The 13160-nt window shown below is 43.3% G+C and overlaps 2 protein-coding genes across 2 annotated transcripts in view; one reads left to right on the forward strand and one right to left on the reverse strand.

Moving 5' to 3' along the window:
* Nucleotides 1–11234, reverse strand: part of LOC126405365 (glutamate receptor ionotropic, NMDA 2B-like) — a 205327-nt gene extending 194093 nt beyond the window's left edge. The window contains exons 1-3 of the mRNA XM_050069073.1: nucleotides 10322–11234; nucleotides 5079–5229; nucleotides 2733–2840 (exon numbers count right to left, since the gene is read on the reverse strand). Of these exons, the coding sequence (XP_049925030.1) occupies nucleotides 2733–2759 (27 nt within the window). The 5' untranslated portion in view covers nucleotides 2760–2840; nucleotides 5079–5229; nucleotides 10322–11234. The remainder of the gene's footprint in view (nucleotides 1–2732; nucleotides 2841–5078; nucleotides 5230–10321) is intronic.
* LOC126406167 (meiosis inhibitor protein 1) overlaps nucleotides 7598–13160 on the forward strand; it is a 26656-nt gene continuing 21093 nt past the window's right edge. The window contains exon 1 of the mRNA XM_050070344.1: nucleotides 7598–7640. Within this exon, the coding sequence (XP_049926301.1) occupies nucleotides 7598–7640 (43 nt within the window). The remainder of the gene's footprint in view (nucleotides 7641–13160) is intronic.

The following is a 13160-nucleotide window of genomic DNA, read 5'->3' on the forward strand; positions in this document are numbered from 1 at the left end:
ACATAAATAAGGAAAAAAAAGCAGCAAAGATTCACATCTGAACAGCTGGAACCATCATATGTTGACATTTTTCCATAGTAAATGACTTAAACAATCAATCGACATCAAAAAATGATTGTCGATTAAATGCCTGACGGTTCCAGCGTTAGATCTACCCAACAACTGGAGCACAAACACCGACGGCACCTGAAGCCTCCTCACAGCAGCATCTGAGGTGCTGCCAGAAAATAACAGATGCCACCAAAGCAAATGTTGGAAGTGCAGCGCTCAGCTAATGACTGGATCTGCAGGCCGTTTTCCAGGTGACTTATGTTACTGCTCCGCTGCTGTGAGACGAGGATGAGTGAAGCTGTATTGATCTGCTGTTTTGCAACCCAATCGATGCCACCGCACAGATCTTAGCTTTGTTTTCAGGTCAAGCTGAAACACGTGATCTTACGGACCAAATTCAATTAATATTAAATGATGGCATTACTCTGAGATAAATAACCCGCCAGAGACTTACACTCACCTCGCTGCTGTACCTCACAAGTTTATTCAATTACAAGATAATTGAACATCAGTGAAGCCTAGGTGTAACAGTGTGATTGGAATTCATTACAAAGAGAAACGTGACGGAGCGAGTTTGCCGTGCCTGAAAAGTTTCTTTGAATAGGACCGAGTTATTGAATAAATGAGATATGCCCACACAGCGTTGTGTAATTTTTGCACATGGTGACAAAACAGAATAGACAGCAGCACAGGAACATCACAAGCCATTGTCTTCCTGAGAAAACCCACAGCTGCACTCTTCCTATCCTCTCCCCAGAAACAACTACCAAAAACACTTCCTCTCTTGTCTTCCTCTACTTGTTTATTTTCTCCTGTCCTTCTCTTCGTCAAAAGCCTCCTAACTCCCTGGCTCTTGAATTTGCTCTAATTTAGAAATACACAGTCGAAGGAAGAAAAAAAAACTTCCTCTCTCCACACCCTTTCCATGAACAAAAGGCATGAAAAGAAGAATGATGTCAGTTATAAATATTCTCCCAAAATAAGCACATAAACATACTGGCCTATTCAGCAGAAGAATGCAACACCAGACTCACAAAAAACACTACAGGAGGAAGACAGATATACCCAGGAGGTGCTCATTTATCTCACTGTTACGCTCCGATACAGAAATCTGCCGTTAATTACATTCTGTAGGGTAGGAGAAAGGTGATCCGAAAATATTTCATACTTTATTTCACACATCAAAGATTGTAGCCTCGATATAGTGTGTGTGTGCACTGGATGTGAGTGATGACACGGGCTTTCAGAGTCTAAATAAAAGTCTGCTGTTAATTGGATTTGACTGAAAAATGAGCCACGCTGCACTTAATTAATGGCACTGAGTGGTGGGGACATAATGAGGGGCCAAAATCCCATTTAGGTTAGGTACACAAGGATTAGAGATAAAGCTTTTAAAAAACTCATGAGGCATTATTATTCTAATATGTGCTCATTTTAACCATTATTCCAACCGCTGCTTTTTCTAAACAGTTTATGTAAGAGCAGGAAGTGTGTTGGACTTGAATAATAAGCCGAACGGACTGATAATCTGTAACTGTAAGTATGAATTCTGTTCAAAGAAGGTGGGGCGGCGCTGTTAATGAGATTCAACACCGTAGTTAATTCATCTATATGGTAATGGTTTATGACGTCAGGCAATAGTAGGCAATGTGCAGCGTCAGCGTTAGCCGAGACAGCCGTGTGACTTTCAGCTAACGACGGAAGGCCGAGGCACTTCATTACGAGGCTGCACTGTCGCTCTGCTGCTGGCTAAGGCGGCAGCTTAAAGTAATAGGAGTGAGTGTGTAATGGCAGCATTTGTAGTGTGCTCACACACAGTCCATCGCCCCCACATACCACAACAACCAGTGCCTCCCATCAAAAAAGAAACAGGAAGAAATTTAGTTCCTCAACCTTGCCCCTCTGCACCGAGGCTCAGCCTCTTAAACGTCACGGCTGATTAATAGTGCACGGGAAGAAAAGAAAGGACAGGAGGGAGAAAGGTGAGAGAACTTAAGAGCAATTAAAAGGAAAAAAAGCTTAGCAGTGAGGAACGAGGAGATGAATGTATGAGAAAACGATGGTATGTGCTGATATGATAATGGCCTCTCACAGGCCCCTGTGGCAAATAAATTTGCTCTGTGTAACTTGGTCCTGGGATGGAGAGAGAATTATGTGTTCTTTTATCTTATCACAGTAAACAGTCTTCCTCCCTCCTTCATACAGAGCGTGAACAGAAACACGTCTAAATGGTCACACGCCCCTGACACAAAATCTCACTCAACAAATCCTTTAATTGCCTGATCAATGCCTGTAGAGCCATGCAAATTAAGCCGATAGTCGATAGGGGCTGGGTCGGGGTTGAACGTCCACGCGCTGAGGCATGCCACTGATCAAAGTGCACACTGTGCTAAAAACCTGGGATTAAACCATTCATCTGTAGGCTCCACCTTGAACCATTATCCTGACCCTCAAGCAAACCTGGCGTGAGATACAAAGTGAAAAAGGCCTTTAGAAGTTTCAGACCATCCATCACTGAGCTGCAGGAGAGGCGCACGCTAAGGGAAGCTGCAGACGCACAAACAAACACACACACAGGTGAGATAAAACGGGGTGTTTCGGCGGTTCCCTTCAGGGACAAGGCGAGAAAACCAAGAACAGCTCGAGTTGTAGAGATGCCTCATGCATCAATATTGTCTTACCTTGTGTTTTGCCAGCCAAAGTCTCATCCCGGCATCTCAGAAGTAGCATGATGGTGCGGCCTGGGACTCCTCTCTCCCTCTCATAGCCTCAGACTGAGGGAGGCTGAACTACAATCAAAAACAAGACACAAGACAACATGATTATTGATTGGGAGCTGCTATTGTTTCTTAAAGGGACAGTTCATCCCAAAATCTAAAATACATTTTTTTTTTCTTACCTGTGGTGCTATTTATCAGTCTAGACTGTTTCGGTGTGAGTTGCTGAGTGTTGGAGATATGTGTATGTGTATGCTGCACAGATGTCTGCCTTCTCTCCAATATAATGGAACTAGATGGTACTTTGCTTGTGGTGCTCAAAGCGCCAAAAGAATACATGTTAAAAACTCAACAGCAATGTCTCTTTCCAGAAATACCAACCTGGTTACTCAAGATAATCCACAGACCTTTCATGTAAGGACTGTTTTCTTTCTACCGAACTATACCCGCCAACCGTACCACCATACAGAAGGAAGCATGCATGAATGCCATCTGAGCTGTAACGTTAGCTAGCTCAGTGGTGAGCTTGCAGTAGATCAGCTCCTCCAGACAATTGACACAAACTCAGCCAATTAATGTGAATTCTGCACGACCTTGCAATTTCATCCAGTCATCGCAACTTTACCACAAACTTGACTATTTAAAACAGATAAAATCTCATTTCACTGTAGAGCTGTTCGCAGCGTATTGATTCGTTCAGCTCCTTCTTGTCCTGCTCTTGCTCTCTGTCTCTGTTTATGAGACTACTGCTGCAGAAGTGTGAGCTTCGTGCCTGGGACAAAGTTAGCCACACAGTGACAGGGCTAACTGTTAGCAGCACACAGCTAACTTTGCCTAACAGTTATTAACAGATTAAATGACAGAGTAGGGCTGCTTCAGTGTTGGTATAACTTTGTTGGGACCGTTTAACCGCTCAATGTCGGATGTTAACCGCTGCTGCTGTGTTTGCTCATGCTAAGCACAGAGAGCAGGAGGACAGCAGCTCACGAAGACGGTCCTTTTGCGCTGCACTGACATCAGCAACAGGCGATCATCTGTTGCTGCCACCGCAACACCATCATTACAAATAGATTTTAATTCTGTGGGAAATATTCATAATAACAGGCTCCAAATCCAAGACAGCATCACAACTATTTTTGCTCATAATTTCTATGCAATACAACCCTATAAACCTGTGGTTCCCAACTGGTGGGTCGCAGTTCAAAAGTGGGTCGCAGGTCCATTCTGACCCGACCGCAAGTGACTCGCTAATGAGTCCAGTTTGTAAAAAAAACAGACAGACAGCTACTTTACAGAGACAGCAAACTAGCTCAACAACATGGCCAAACGCAAGTGTGACGCTGAATAAATTCAACTTTGTGGACCTTGAACTGATGACTAAGGGCAATCTGGACCCTATGACTGGACCAACTGGGAACCACAGCTATAAACAATGCAACATGCATCACAATATTTTAAAAATGCTGCTGTGAAATCAGGCCTTTCAGGCCACAAAATCCTGGAAGAGCCGGTAGACGCACACTTCCTTCTGTGTGGTGTTACATTTGGCGGATGTAGTTTGGTAGAAAGAAAATAGTTCTGTGGATTATCTTCAGTAACCGGGTCATGATTTCTGGAAAAAGACATTGCTGTTAAGTTTTTAAAAAAAAATTTTTTTGGGCGCTTTGAGCACCACAAGCTGAGTGCCATCTAGTTCCATTACATTGGAGAGAAGGCATCTCTATGGCTGATATCTCCAACACTCAGCAGCTCACACCTAAACAATCTAGACTGATAAATAGCACTACAGGTAAGAGGAAAAATATGTATTTTTGATTTGGGGGTGAACTGTCTCTTAAAAACATTCTTAGTTTGAGTTTCTGTTATAACAGTTTGTCTCTCTGACTGTGCAATCAGCGATCACAGGAGATGAAATCAGCATCATTTTCATTTCTGACTGTTAATGCAGAAAAAAGAGCACAAATATTATCAAAAAAACTGTTTTAAAAAGGCTCTAAACACAACAAAACAAGTAAAGCGCTCCCTGAAATTTATCATTTCAGGTGTCACTCCACCAGCAGGTTTATTTGCTTTAACCAGCTGCACTTTATAAAATAAATGGGTTTTAGTCTTCATGATTAATTAAATTACACCTCTCTACCAGGACACCTCATTAGCTGTGTGGGGTTTGTTGAAGCAAATACAGATGTTCATGAATAGAGAGGTGAGGTTTTAAAAATGAGGCGACGTTGCAGAGCATTTATCTCCCCTCCACATCATAATCCTCCCAGTGTTGATTGCGAACAAGGCGGCCGGGCGGGGGGGACTCACAGCAGTTTTAGGTAAAATCCTCGACAGGTCAAGAAGGTAAAGCAGCAATTTCGAGGTAATTGTACTCCACAGGAGCAGCTTCACTTCTGTTTTCTCCTTCGCTCCTCCGAAGAGATGTTTGGCGTCGCTTGTTTTTCTGACGTCCGCCAGTCTGTTATTGCAAAGGGAACAGGGAGGACAGAGGGTTAGAGGCAGGTCACAGTGAGTTAGACTCTAATAACGCCATGCTGCGCTCTGGCACGGCATGCAACCTCTGACCTGCTCCCCTTAGAATTAATAAGTGACGATTAAATGAGAGCAATTTCAAATGCGCTGCTCGATCTGAATACGGCTCTCTGTATTACTGTTTACAATCCAAATCCACTGTGAAGGCTATTTCTGCTCTATAAAAACAATGCGTCTCTCTCCTTAATTTGTTTGAATGCATCTCACAACTCCCTTTAGTGAACTGTGTGTGTGTGCATGCATGTGTGTGTTTGTGCAGGGGATGAAACAGTCTGATTTTAGGAGAATCCAGCCCAGTATGATAAATAATACATCCCCTCCAAATGTACTGTAGTACTAAATTGTCTCTGCCTTCATCCCCCAACAACCGCCCAACTACAGCAGATCAGAAGAATAATAAATAGCTCCTATTAATCCAGATTATACACAACTCATATACCATGAGCACACCCCAAATTGAAGGGCAGAGTGTGGGGCCATACTTTAGGTAAATTAATGATTAATTGAAATATGTCGATGAATAATAAACCAGTCTCTGCGGGGTAACAGATTGTACTCTCCATATTTAATAAATTGATGGGCCCTCACACAAACTCACACAACATGGACACACTTGCAGCAACGTGTAATCACAGACGTCACATGTACATGCGACACATGAAACAGAAGGGGCGAACATACAGTAGATTAAAACATCAAAGGAGGCCTACGCTGCTCAGTCGAAACGCCCATGTTTCAGCTTGTTTCTTAGCTTCCACTAATCCCACAAACAGGGGCCTCGGTGTTGCCTCTCTGTGTACTCCCATCCCTTCTCATGGACAGTGTCTGCGTCGATACAAGTCCTCTTAATCAGCTCCGATGAATTATTGAATAGCCTTTTTATATCAGATCATGACCCATATTCCGCTCGCTTGAAGTGAATATGCTGCCAATAAAAATCGTACTTTTTAAGTCGCCCCACATAGGCTCCGCTGCTCGTACTCTTAATGGCTGAACGGGAGTCAGACACACACTGCTCAAAGTTAGACGGAGCTCAGACTGATCCGCTCGTTTAACAAGATGATGGACGAGGTCATCATGCAGCGGCACACAAATCCGAGTTTTAACTAACTACCACCCTTTACACACTTTAGGCTTCTGATGAACACGCAGCGCTGCTCCAGAACACAGCAATCCCTGGATGGCACAAGAGTGGAAGCTATTTTGAAGATAAGATATCTAATAGAGGGTTATTGCTGGTTTCATTAAGGCAGATGCAGCGCTCAGAGCCAGACACAGGAGCTGTATTGTCGTCTCATTAGATAGCACATGGGGAGAAGGAGAGACAGAGAGAGAATCAGTAGGAAGAGGGGATAGGATTATGAATCTCCTTAGCCCCTGCTGTCTCCTCTCCTGGCCTGTTTATCAATGACGACTGCAAACACGGTGCCTATGAAATCTCTTAAGCTCTGTTTGGAGACTTTTGGCAGACTTCTTTTTTCCACGTAAGCTTCTGGCATCAAGCTGTTTTCAAACACTAAAAATTGACAGGAAGTTTGAAATATGGGGCCCCCGGTTACCAAATACAGCTGATTTATTGTTCAATAAAAATTTGGTGGCCATATTTACACAAACATTATTCATTTAGGATTAGGGTACACTTTTAAACTAAAGAACAAACTGTGTAAAACACCGACTACGATGTGACTTTTGGCAGGAACGTTAATTTAGCAAAATATAACGCCACTGGGAGAAAGCTGAAAAATACATTCTCGTCTTTGTGACAAGAGGGCTCGTGATCCCAAATAAAACCCAGACCTTGACAAAAAGCCACGTGTCCCGCCAACAAATCCCCCTTACATTTGCATGGCAGTGATGCGCAACCATCTTCCAAACTATTCATTCGGATGGAAATTGCTCACTCTACCACCAAGCTACGCTCCAAAGGATCGGTTCAAACTTAATCCTTTGCATAACAATAATCAGATCGGCTGAGATCAACTACAATTTTCCCGCTAAGTGGGACATAACGCTCACATCACCGCCCATTTTGCTCCTGCCTCCCTCTTCCACATTGTCCAGGAACATTACAGCGAAAGCGAGTTTCACCTGTTCATAAAAACCCTATTCTTATGATCATTACAGTAAAAAAGGCGACAGCGAGCCACATGTCAAAGGCTGAGTTTGCACCCGACACGTCCATTTTGCAGCGCGGCAGCTGTGACAGCTTTGACACACTACCTGGGCTTAAGTGCCCATCTGTAGATAGGCTACGGGGGTCACATGTGTGCCAAGAGCATGGAGCAGAATGGGTAATGGTCCCGGGTTATGAGAGCAGGTCCCAGATGGGTTCCACTGGTACGCAGTCCTAACCTTGACTGTGCAGCGTGCACACACACACACACATGCTGTGTAAATCCAAACCGCTGTCAGCCAAATGATGGGAAAGTTAATCAGAGAAAAGGGGTCAATCGTCAATGCACCTATGATGGATAGATGGAAAAAGTGTCTGCATGTGTGTGTGTGTGTGAGAGAGAGAAAGAGACAGAGTGGGTGTGAATTGCATTTTGCTGCAGACTCAAGATTTCATTCCAACACACTCCACTAGGTGATGTACTGTCATTCTCCCACTGTGGAGCACTTTGTGTTTCTTTGAAATAACAGCAGATAAAAATAATTGCGTTGAGAAAAGGGCAAAGTAGTCTATCTCTCCATGTAGATTACTTTATTGATCTGCCTTTATATTCCTCTCGTGCAAACACACACACGCTCCTCGGCTTTAAATAAGAGTGCAGAGCAGCACTGAGCAGATTATTTGATAGGCAGAAGTGGCCACTCCATCAGCTGGAGTGTGGCTAATAAGTACAAAACCAAGTGCGGAGTATGGAGATTGATTTCGACATGTTAAGTACATTCTTACATGATCAGATCTGAGTGTGCACATGTGGTTTTATTTCACCTGAATCTGAGGACAATCAAAGGCTCATGGGGAGAAAACTACAAAGGATAAATGAAGTGTGAGGGGAAATTACTGATCTCTGATAATCCGCCAATAAATCCATTTAAATTCTACCTAACCCTCATACAGTACACACGCGTATGCACACCCACACACACACACATGCAAAAAAATATTAAAATGAGTATCTACATCCATTAATCATCATCCGAAACATGCAACAGCAATAGCATGTGTGGATTCAAAGCACCGTACTCACCTATTTAACCCTTAACATTAAGAATTATTAAACCTAATGGATTTTGTAGGCTGGAGAAATGGCAAGAATCATGGCTATTACATCGACTAATAGACAAAGATGTTGCTTGAGTCTTTAATCCGCGTTAGTGAAATCCCATTAAGATTCAATAGTCGAAAAAGAAATATTGAAATCAGCTTCAGTCCATTACAAAAAAAAAAGTTTAAAAAAAAAAGAGTCCAGAATTTAGGACAGTTTTAATAACTGTTAATTTTTTTTTTTCATTTGGAATCAAATCCAGGATTTAAAGGGTAATTCCACAGGAAAACAGCTATATCCAGAGTGCCTTTATCATGGTGACGGCTGCTCAAGAGTCCCACTTCCCATAATCTTCATGTAATGTAGAGGAGAGGCGTTAAATCTCCTTCAGGAAAAAAGTGGAAATATAACAAAAAAAGGAGATGGACAAGGAAATGAGTTGTGTGGTTTGCTTCACTTTGCTATGCATCTGTCTATTGCTGTGCCTCCCTGTAGCTCACACACCACACAAAGGCACACACACACACACACACACACACACACCAAATTATTCAGTTACTTTGCAGTCGGCTTAATTCTTTCGAGCCATCCTATCTTCTGCTTTTTCCAAAATGCAAAACGATTATTCATGAATAATCTGCCCCTTGTGTTTCAATAAAATGGAAGTAACCGAGGTGATGAATTGCAAAAATTACGTCACCAAAATGCAAAATAAACAGCGACTCCTCTCTGATGCAAGCAAGTCAATGACGTGTGAGTGGTAGGACATGACACTTTTTGGACGGCGAATGAAAAGACAAAATGGAACAACAAATAAATCAATGAGTGGATCGATTCAGAGGGGGCGGGAGGGTGGAAATGATGGAGAAAAAGAGATGCACGAGGGGGAGAAAAAGGTGATTAAAGAGGTTAAAGCATGAAGCAAAGTGAGTGGAAAAAAGTGAAAATTATGGTGGAGGAAAAAAAGAGGGGGAAAAAATTCCTCTGGATGATAAAAGCCAGTATTTTCCTAGTCCATTCTCTTTGAGTGCTTGTGTGTGTCTGTCTGCGAGAATGAGAGTCAGTTCAGAAAGATAGGGGACAGAGAGAGAGGGAGACGAGAGAGAGAGGAAAAGAGGGCAGAGGAAAAAGGAGGCAGAGGAGTGTATAAACACAGATGACACCCCGACAGAACGGACGAGCGCTGGCTTACAAATGCGCTTTGCAACAACGGCGCATTGTCGCTCATGAATTAGGCCTTCGCTCAGTTTGACCTTCACCTGATAAACATGAGGCGAGGAAACTTAGACGCACCTCGGCTTGACAACACTGTACGTTTCCTCTACGGGATGAAAGTGGAATTCGGATTCTCAATGTGCATGGAGGCAAACAGAAAAAGGACATGTGAGGGCGTGTGATAAAGGGGCGTTTCAGACGTTTTTTAATGGAAGGACAGACTTTTTGTGCAACAACATAGAGACGATGCAGTCAAAAAATGTGGTTTCCGTGATGACAGCTGGAAAAGGTGCTTGCTTGATGAGTCACTGTGGTTTTGGTTTGAGGAGAACACAAGAAAAAAGTAATATAACACAGATTATAGTATGCAAGGGGATAGTGAGGTGAGGATGACATGGCATGAGGCAACAATCAGCTGAGAGCCGGATGGGAGGGGAGACATGGTATACCAATTAGATTGTAGGCCAGTGTATGTGTGTGTGTGTGTGTGTGTGTGTGTGATGTATGTGCACCCCACACAAAACACCTTGCATACACAGAAAAGGAACAAAGACTTTGAGACAGACACTAAACACTAAATAGACCTACCTATGGTTAGAATTAAGAATCGCCCAAAAAAGATGCATAGGATGGTAGGAGGAAAAAAGAGAAGGGGGGTAGGAAATAGGAAAAGGTACAAAAGTGAAAAAGGCATAAATAGAAAATACAAGCAAGCCAATTAAAATGTCTCTATGAGAGGTTTTTAAAGTAAGGAAATTAAAACACTGGTGGAGTCAAAAAAGTAGCCAAAGTTACGGGTGGACAGTGAGTGGAGTGGTGGGGGGGGGAGGGGGAGGAGGAGGAGGAGGAGGAGGAGGAGGGAGGCGGTGAAGGGAGGAGGGAGCGTGGGCTGCACAGGGATAGAAAAGGCTGGAAGTGATAGCAATGGAGAGGGAAGCAAGAATGAATGAAGGGGGACAAAAAAAGAGAATAAAAGGGGGCAAAAAAAAATCCCCCTCCTCTTTCTCTTTCTCTTTTTCTCTGTCTCTCTGCCTCTCTCTGTCCCTCCTTGTCTGGCTCATAAATAGAAGAAATTGTTGACCAGGTAAATGGCGAAATAGATGAGAAGACAGAGGACCGAGAGAGCAAGCAAATGAAAAGGTAAAGCACCTCCCAGCAGCGCGATGAGGAAAAAAAAGAACAAAAAACGAAAGATAAAAGCAAATACTCCAGTGGCCTCCGTTGTCTCCAGTCTATGTGTGGAAGGGGGGATTGGCTGTTGCCAGTTGTTCCCCTTCCCCGGCTGCCTTCTGCTTTCTTCTGTCTCTCCTCCCAAAAAAGACTTCCCATCCAGATGACAAAAAAAGCAGGCACAGATGTCCTTTCTCTCAACTCTGGTCTAATATCTGGTGCCACTCACACAGGTTAGACATTGTTGCAGCAGCAACGCACAGCACAGTATCACCAGTATTGCTCAGTGGGAGGAAAAAAAAGGCATTGGGGCTGCTGCTAGTCAAGCACTGCCTGCCTCATGAGGAAGGATACTGAGCTGGAATTGCTCTGTCTCCCCTCTCCCGCCCATCCCTGCGAAAAAGATGGGAGGAAGGGAGGTGGGCCCACTCGCTGCATTAGTATTCATTGAAAGAGTGTGAGAGAGATAGAGAGAGAGAGAGAGAGAGAGAGAGAGAGAGAGGAGGAGAAGAGGAGGGGGGGGAGAGGGGTGCCTACCAACAAATGTCGAGGAACCAAACCGGTGTGTGAAACTGATAAGAGACTGGCTCCCCCTAGAGTCAATCATCAATACACAGGCTCAAATAACTGGAAACACTGGGAATGTAGTGTTGAGACAACCAGTGTGGTGACCTGTGACCTGAATCAAGTGTGAACACCTCACGTTTCAGCCTCTTAGGTCAAATTCACAGCCTCAGTTCTGCAGTGTAACGCCACCTGCGCCGTATTATCGTTATAATTCACTTACAGACTAATTCAATGTTCAATATAATAAGTCAAATGTAAAGAGCTTTGTCTCTGCGTGACGAAGCACCGGCACCTTTCACACCACACACACCGACTCCCTGAAAATCAAACAAAGCATTAAAAGAATTTCACTTCACGTCTGCGAAAAACAGACTGATCCTTTCCTCTGCATTTTGCCCTCGGCTAAACTCAGTGTTGCTATGGTGACAGATGACCGCTCTCAAGTGTCCAAATCAAAAGCTAGTAGCACACAAAGATATGTGCTCAAAAGCACCCTTCACAAAGGTAAAGACTGCACTGTATCTCTGCACTAGTCGAAATATTCTACCTTGTTTCTACCATCAGGAACACTGTGGACCAAATGACACTGCATTGTGTACACTAGGACTAGTAGAGGCTTACATTCACAAGAGAGTGAGGTAACTCTTTTGTTTTATTCTCTTCAGGGAGTGAGTTGTTTTCAAGTTATTCCCACAGCCATGATGACAGTGCATGTGTAGTTTGGCTCCATTCTATGTTTGAGTTGTTATTTATAGTAAAGGGAGGGAAGAGACAGAGAGATGCTGACAGATCCTGAAAGAAAATACGATTACAAATCTCCACAGTCCCCTCTGTCTTCTCTGCTGACCCGTTTATCAGGTGGTAATTACTTAAAGGTCCAGTGTGTAGGATTTAGGGGGATATATTGGCGGAAATTTAATATAATATCACAGGTATGTTTTCTTAAAAATAGGAATTGTTGTGTTTTCGTTACACTTGTTCGAGACAGCGCCATTCATATTTTCATACCAGCCACCATAGTAAGCAGCCTCTCCAAGATGAGCATGTCAGAAAAATTACTTTAATCAGTGTTTTTACCGGTTTAAATCACCAAGTGTGTTTGTTTTGGAGAGGAAAAAAACCTCTGTTGATAATTCGGCTCCCAGTTAAAACCTCCTGAACGTCCCAATCTTAAATTAACCGAGGAAAAAGGTGAGCACACATTTGCAGGTGCTGGGCTAGTGGCCTATCTCCAACATGCCAAACAGTGTCGAAGAAACATTGATTAGTAACGTGAAACTGTTTTATTCAGTGTTTTTATCAGTTTAAATCGCCTGACCCGTTTGTTCTGGAGAGGAAGAGACCTCTGCAGATAATTCCTGAACAATAAATACTGAAGGAATTCTAACTGGGAGAAGTTTCAGCTAGTTGCAATGTGCAAACCTCACCGCTAGAGGCCACTAAATCCCCCTACATCTTACACACTGTTCCTTTAACTCAATGGCAGGTGGGGTGTGTAAGGCTGAGTCAAAGAGCGAAACGTAAGCACATTAGAAAATTACCTTACAGTGAAGTTGAAGGTGGAGTCCATGTGAATAAGGCTTCAAATGTAACCGAGGACCAGCAGTTGATGCAGCTTTCCTCTCTCTTGGCCAATCTTTGATGGACCCTCCAAAACATGCAGCAGCACTATGGTTCCTTGACCCATTAA

The sequence above is a fragment of the Epinephelus moara genome, chromosome 18 (assembly GCF_006386435.1).
Source record: "Epinephelus moara isolate mb chromosome 18, YSFRI_EMoa_1.0, whole genome shotgun sequence".
Classification (NCBI taxonomy): Eukaryota; Metazoa; Chordata; class Actinopteri; order Perciformes; family Serranidae; genus Epinephelus; species Epinephelus moara.